Source organism: Dipodomys ordii, unplaced genomic scaffold, assembly GCF_000151885.1.
Source record: "Dipodomys ordii isolate 6190 unplaced genomic scaffold, Dord_2.0 Scaffold20, whole genome shotgun sequence".
NCBI lineage: Eukaryota > Metazoa > Chordata > Mammalia > Rodentia > Heteromyidae > Dipodomys > Dipodomys ordii.
The window spans coordinates 317,761-325,514 of record NW_012267236.1 but is presented as its reverse complement, the minus strand read 5'-3'; the positions used below and the strand labels follow the sequence as shown (position 1 = coordinate 325,514).

General features: G+C 43.1%; 1 protein-coding gene across 1 annotated transcript in view; it reads right to left on the bottom strand.

Annotated features, from left to right (window-relative positions):
• Window positions 1–7,298: 7,298 nt before the first annotated feature.
• The window catches only part of Sult6b1 (sulfotransferase family, cytosolic, 6B, member 1), an 18,758-nt gene continuing 18,302 nt past the window's right edge, over window positions 7,299–7,754 (bottom strand). Inside the window, exon 7 of the mRNA XM_013013519.1 lies at window positions 7,299–7,429. Within this exon, the coding sequence (XP_012868973.1) occupies window positions 7,299–7,429 (131 nt within the window). The remainder of the gene's footprint in view (window positions 7,430–7,754) is intronic.

Sequence of the window (7,754 nt, the reverse complement as noted above, 5' to 3'; positions counted from 1 at the left end):
CTCTGGTTTGCTCTCGGTTTCGTTTCCCCTGCGGACTCCGCCTTCCCGGCTATTGCGCCGGCCCCCGACACCACCGAGCCCGCCGCGCCCCCTCCCCGCGGGGTCCCCAGCGCACCGCCTCCGGGGGGGCCCCCCCGGCGCGCTCCCGCCAAAGCTCAGCGCCCAACCACTGCCCCGATGCCCAGACACGGCCTGGCCTCGTCCCGGCCCGGGGAGAGGAAAGGGTCTGATCAACGTTCCATGATCCAAATGGAGAGCCTGGGTCCCCTTCGCTCTTCAGAGCCTTGGGATGGGGCATAGGAGTTGGGTATCACGGATCCAAAAGAGAAATGGGAAAGACTGACTTCCTTGGATGGCTTCTGATGCTTGTCGGTGGCAAAGCCAGGTCTTTGGCTCAAGTCTAGGCCAGTACGATTCTTTTTTCTTTTTTTTTGGTCAGTTGTGGGACTTGAACTCTGGGCCTGGGCGCTGTCCCTCAGCTCTTCAGCTCAAGAGCTAGCGCTCTACCATTTGAACCACAGCACCACTTCAGGCTTTTTTCTGCTTATGTGGTTCTGAGGAATCCAACCCAGGACCTCATGCATGCAAGGCAAGCGCTCTACCACTGAGCTACCTTCCCAGCCCCAGTGCAATTCATTTTTAAGGAAGTCCCTGGTGGCTCACACCTGTAGTACTAGCTACTTAGGAGGCTGAAATCTGAGGACAGCGTTTCAAAGCCAGCCCAGGCAAGAAGGCCTGGGCTTTAACTCTTTAATCACCTATAAACAGGAAGTAAAGCTGTGGCTCAAAGTACTAGAGCACTAGCCTTGAGGGGGAAAAAAATTCAGGGACAAGGCCCTGAGTTCAAGCCCCATGACTCTCAAAAGAAAGAAAAAAGTCCCTTTCTTCCCTTTCCTGGCTGAGGTATGGATGTGGCCACCTTTACAACGTGGGCCTGGGGCCCAGTCCCCATGTTTCAGTTCCTGACACTTGGCAGTTTCTGTACAACCACCAGGCCAGACCTACTCCAGGTAAATACCATCAAAGAAGTACCGAAGCTCAGTACTGGTGGTCCAGGATTTCTAGGAAATTCTACTCACCTGAAGAAGTCAGGCACACTCGCTGGCAGTGGCAGTGGGCTTGGAGCAAGTCCTACCACCATCCCCACTTAACTTACCTTAGGAGGCCAGACCTCTGGCCTGAGTGCCAGAGAAGTTACTAACAGCCAGTAAAGGGAGCTGGAGTTTTGTACTCTCAGCATCTTAGCTAGGGGGAGGAAGGAAGGAAAAAAGAGAGGGAGGAAGGCCCAAGAGAGAACTCAAACCCAGGTCAAACATTGTGCACCCCCACCCCCACTTCTCTTCTGCATCATCTCTGTATCCCAGGGTATCAACGACTCAAATTCTGCACTTTCCTTTGGGGCGTGGATCCTGCCATTGGTTTAGGTTCCCTAAATGAATCTCTGGTGGGCAGTCTGGAAGGTAGACAGGAGGCAGAGCCATTTCTCAGCTTTGTGGTATGGTGTGGGGTGGCTGTGGTAGGAACAAGGACAAATTTTCTGACAAAGTTGAGATTCTGAACTGTCCAAGTATGATCAGACTATACCAGCATTTAAGACCACCCCAGAAGTCAGTCTCATTTCGTGTAGCCTCTGGCCCATGTTACAAAAATCAAATGCAGAGTCTAATGCTTCAGGTAGTAGAATTATACTCTAAATTTCATTGGCAGCCTTGCCGATCTCTTCAGTGACCATGAAGGGGATTGATTGGAAAAAAATGAAGCCATGGGAATGTGGGAGGATTTGAATACATCTTAGGGCCATTTGCCTCCCTAAGTCTGCTGCCCTCACAGGCCTCTCACTACTGCTTGAGCAGGCCAACACCACCTGTCCTCAAGAACCTGAAGCAGTCACCTTGACAAGGAGGTTGCTGATTTTCCAAATGTACCAACTCTGCCTGCATGCCTCCAGCTAGAATCAGATGCTCATGTCCCCCTCTCCCGCAAAGAGTCCAGACAAGATCTGAGGGAGAGGAGATACTTTGCACAGTGGAGGAATTTCATTCATTTTTATCAATCGAAAGCCAGGAAGTAAGAATTGAAAGTGACTCAAACATATCACAGAGGAAATACCTGTGCTGCTCCAGCACTTGGGAATGGCTCTAATCAGCTGCTCAGTTGATCAACTATGAATTAAGCTTGGTGGTTGTTCACATGGAATGAAATTGTTATTTCAAGTAATATAGACAAAGGGAAGGTGGGGCACTGGTGAAAGTTCAGCTGAGCACTGGTGGCTGATACCTGTAATCCTGGCTACTTGTGAGGGTGAGATCTGAAGATTGCAGGTAGTTGGCCTTGTGGAGTGCTGACTAATGAATGTTACCCTGGGCACCAAATAGTGCTGCAGCTACACAATGGAGCCAGGGTGCAGCAGGTCTTCAGTATAAGGATTCCTCTTGGTAGTTACTTGGTTAGCAATAACTGTTCATGGAAATCTATACATGGCCGAAACAGGCAGGATTGCTAAAGGCCTTCTGAGATGAAATGTTTCACTCTGCTAACTAATAATCTCTCTGAGGGCAAGAGGAACAATGAACAAGGAAGTTATACAATCAACTAAGGTCTTGCAGCCAGTTGGAAATAAAGAACCAGAGGAACTATACAGGTTTTCTTCTACAGAGAGAGAGAGAGAGAGAATACACATTAGTTGGTGATGGTTTGTTTTATAGGCTAGTCTTGAAGATAAAGTGTCTTAAGGTAGACTTGTGACAAAAATACAAGATGAAAGAGCATCACATGTTAATGGGTAAAAAGATTTAAGGGCAAAGTGTAGGTTCAGCAGCAATGGCATTTCTTCCTTGCTTGGTACAAGGAGTGGGTGTTAGTTGTTTTTCAGTTTTTATTTGTACCCTCTTCTCTATCTCCTATCTATGGAATTGTAAGTGTGGGAAGCTAAAAAGACAATTTCTAGATTCTTGTGGAATTAAAGTTCTGGCTATAATCTGGGATCTTCCAGGGACTGGTGATCAGAAGTGCAGTTTTTCGGCAATTGGAAGAGAGAACAAGGCTGTTTGTGGCAGGACCAGCTTCTACACTGTGGGATGGGAGTTGAAAAGGGATGATTAAGAATTAAGTTACCTTACAGAATTGAAGAAGTAAAAATGGCCACTAACTACATGAAGAAATGTTCAACATCTCTGGCCATAAAGGAAATATGCAAATCAAAAAACAACCTTGAGATTCCGCCTCATTCCAGTTAGAATGGTCATTATCAAGAAAACTAACAATAACAAATGTTGGCAAGGAGTCAGCCAAAAAGAGAACTCTATTACACTGTTGGTGGGAATGTAAACTTGTTCATCCACTCTGGAAAGCAGTATGGATGGTCCTTAAAAACTAAACATAAAACTATGCTATGACCCAGCAATCTCACTCCTGGGCATTTATCCAATAGAACACAAAGTTACATTTAAGCCACCAGCACAACCATGTTCATTACAGCACTATTTACCATAATCAAGATATGTAACCCACCCAGGTGCTCCTCAATGGACAAATGGATCAAGAAAATGTGGTATGTATACATAATGGAATTTTACTCATCCATTAGAATGATAGTTTACCATTCATATGAAAATGGAAACACTTGGGAAAAATTATATTAGGTGAAGTAAGCCAGACATAGAGAAACACAGATTGCATTGTTTCTCTCATTTGTGGTAGCTCAAATGTGCCTATAAATCTACAAGTAAACACATTGGATGGTATGCAAGTGGTTACAAATGAATTAACTGAAATACAATAGACTCTATGGAGAGCTCAAATAGTATAATCTTTTAGAAAGACTAAGTCAAAGCCCAACAAAATCAGCACCAAGAAATGCAAGAAGTGGGTAAGGCCAAGGGGAAAAGGGTAGGCAAATGATTGGGGGAGAGACGGCAGAATGCAATCAAGAGTTTATTGTATATGCCACAAAATTAAGAAAAATAAGGGAAGGGGTTGCCTGAAGGGGGATACATATGTTGAAGAGATGACACAGTCAAGATACATTGTATACATAAACTATTTTGTTAAATGGCAAAAAATAATACATATCCTTAAAACTTAGGGACAGTGATGGAAGGGGGTGGGTGAGAATGTTGAAAGGAATGACATTGTTTAAGACACACTGCCTTCATAAATTGCTTTGTTGAATGGCAGCTCCTATGTACATCGACTTTAAAAATAATAAAAATATTTTAAAAAGAATTAGGTTCTCTATGGAGTTGTAACTCCCCATACAACTCTTTATTTTTTTTATTTTTATTTATTTTTTTTTGGATCTGGTCATGGGACCTGAACTCTGGGCCTGGGTGCTGTCCCTCAGCTCTTCAGCTCAAGGCTAGCGCTCTACCACTTGAGCCACAGCGCCACTTCTGGCTTTTTTCTTTTTGCTTATGTGGTGCTGAGGAATCGAACCCAGGGCCTCAGGCATGCAAGGCATGCCACTGAGCCACCTTCCCAGCCCAGCTCATACAACTCTTTAATAATAACAATAAAATTATATTTTAAAATTCCGATTCAAGAAAAGCTAATAAAAGTTTGTTGAGCACTTAAGAAAATTAGGTTCTTGTTTGAGCATAGGATCAAATTTTGCCTGTAGCCAAAACTACCATGGACTATCCAGTTATAAGAAGGTCCATTGCCTTCCCCACTTAGACCAATTTGTGGTTGATTTTTTTAATGTGTTGCATTAAAAGTATCTTAACTGAGTTGATATTCTGAAACTTAATTTTTGAGTAAAATTTCTTTCTTCATTAATTTACTTAATACATATCTGTTGGCCTAGTATGTGCAGTATCACAATGAAAAATGAACTGGTGATCAAAAGTGACACCATGACCTTAAAGTTTTTGTCCAAAGCTGGGTGTCAGTGGCTCACTCCTGTAATACTCAGGACTAGAAAAAATAAGGTTTTTGTCCAGAAGTGAGTTTCTAAAGGATGGATGGTTTGTAGAAGGGGGATTGGATAGATAGAAATTTTTTGGGGTACTTGGGAATGTGGCTAGGTGGTAAAGTGCATGCCTAGCATGCATGAAGCCCTGGGTTCGATTCCTCAGCACCAATAAACATAAAAAGTTGGAAGTGGCACTGTGTGGTTTAAGTGGTAGAGTGCTAGCCCTGAGCAAAAGAAGCTCAGGGACAGTGCCCAGGCCCTGAGTTCAAGCCCCAGAACTGACACATAAAAGAAGTTTCTTTGGTTGTAACTTGTATATATCAGGATACCCTATAGTCAATCCAGTAGGCACCTTTATCCTGTCTTTTTTTTTTTTTTTTTGTCTCCTATACTTGGGATCAGACTCAGGGACTTCTGCATGCTGAGACAAAAACTCTACCATTGAGCTACATCCCTAGCCCACTTTTATCCTTTTTAATGCTCAAAGTAATTTTCTAATTAAAATGTATTATGGTAAAGCCATAACAAGACACAGAAGATAAAGATTCTTCTTGTGTGCATCAAGTATTTTTCATTTTATTTAACTGGCATGAATAATAACTTCTGGTCCTGCTTTGGGGCACTGCAAAGTGAGGGGTGTGCACTGTCCCATATTTGTGATGATTCTTTCCCTCAGATGTAGCTATTTCATGAACATGTTTACTTCATCAGCTGTTCATACCTGCACATGTTACTGCTTTTGAAGCATCACAAATACAAGTAGCATCTTTTAACTTCAGTTATTTATTTTTACTTCTTTTGGCCAGTCCTAGGGCTTGAACCTAGGTGCTGTCCCTGAGCTTCCTTTGCTCAAGGCTAGCACTCTACCACTTGAGAACCAGAGCCACTTCCAGTCTTTTCTGAGTAGTTCATTGGAGATAAGAGTCTCACAGAGGGGGCTGGGAAGTTGGCTCAGTGGTAGAGTGCTTGCCTTGCATGCATGAGGCCCTGGGTTCGATTCCTCAGCACCACATAAGCAGGAAAAAAAAAGCCGGAAGTGGCATTGTGGCTCAAGTGGTAGAGTGCTAGCCTTGAGCTGAAGAGCTGAGGGACAGTGCCCAGGCCCAGGGTTCAGGCCCCACGACCGGACCCCCTCCCCCCCAAAAAAAAGAGTCTCACAGACTTTCCTGCCCAGGCTGGCTTGGAACCACGATCCTCGCATCTCAGCCTCCTGAGTAGCTAGAATTACAGGCATAACCACAGGCTCCCAGTACCTTTTTAAGAGAGTCACCAGCCCAGTGCTGACAGTGTGTGCCTGTAATCCTAGCTACTCAGGAAGCCAAGATCTGAGGATTCCAGTTCAAAGCCAACCCAGTCAGCAAAGTCCCTGAGACTCTTATGTCCAAATAACCAGCAAGAAGTTGAAGTGGAGGTGTGTGTGTCTCAAGTGGTAAAATAGCACCCTTGCACAAAAAGGTTAATAAAAAATGCATGGCCCTCACTTTCAGCCCAAGTACTGGCACACTAAAAGAGAAAAAAAAGAGTCCCTAGAGAGCTGGCTTGTCCTTACAGTCAGGTAAAGATAAAGATGACTCAAGAACCAAGAAAACAGGCCTTCCCAAACACCTAGTTTGTTCAGATGTCACCCAACCTATGGTGTTTTGTTAGAGTGGCCTGAGCAAACTAAGAAAATCTCCCTCATCAGACAAATGTCACGTAGCATATGGACTGCAGACAAGAGGTAACCTCTCATAGCTTCTTTTTACAGGGGTATATTTGCAGGCTCTTATTTACTTTTTTAAAATACCACCTTATATTGCCTATTTTGAAATTATTATGACTTTTCTGGTACCGGGGATTGAATTTAGAGCATTTCAAGATTGACCCCTTGAGCCCCAATGGCATACATACTCAGAATAGATAAGGAATGCATTTCTCTTGAATCAAATTCAAATCATTTATTCACTTGATGTCAATGCAGAGTCAAAATTAAATTCCTCCCAAGACAGCCACAACAAGTACCATGATCCACAGTGAGAAAAGAAAGGAGTTATTAGAAGAATGTGTCCAACATTGCGTTATCATTTGGAAGTTTATTTTATCGGTGCTCAGACACAGATCTAGGTATGACTCCAAGAGTGTTTACTTACACACCTGTGTGGTCCCAGCTTGTGAAAGAAGTTAACACTTCAATAGAGTCCCATTTGGACTGATTACTGGTCTCCTTTAAGATATAGACAAACGTAAGTTTGTGCTAAAATATTTAGATCTTAATCATCATTGCCAAATTTATACTATTCAAATTTACATGATACTTATTATTTGGTGGATGGAATTTCTGTATAATTATTTAAACTGATTATTATTAGAGAAAAGAAGATACACAGACCAGTTGGCTTGGCCAGAATCACAACTGGCAATATGATTCATACTTCAGCTTATATCCAAGGGAAGTGCCTGCTAAGCACTCTTGGAATTTTTCATCCATTTCTTGGTTCTGAGTTTCACTGAACAATTGTTTCCAGTCACCAATTTCACCTACAATACATGAAACAGAGAATCCAGAGGTCTGTTAGAATAGTTCTTCTTGATTTTGAGATCTACTCTATCAAATTTTATTATTTTGGGAGTATGACGTTTCAAACTAAAACACAAAAATGGACGTATAAGTAAAAAGTTTTAAAAACTAATGTGCAGGGCGTCAGTGGCTCACACCTGTAGTCCTAGCTACTCAGGAGGCTTGAGATCATGGTTCAAAGCCAGCTGGGACAGGAAAGTCCATGAGACTCTTATCTCCAATTAACCACCAGAAAACTGGAAATGGCTCTATGGCTCAAGTGGTAGAGTGCTCACCTTGAGCTGA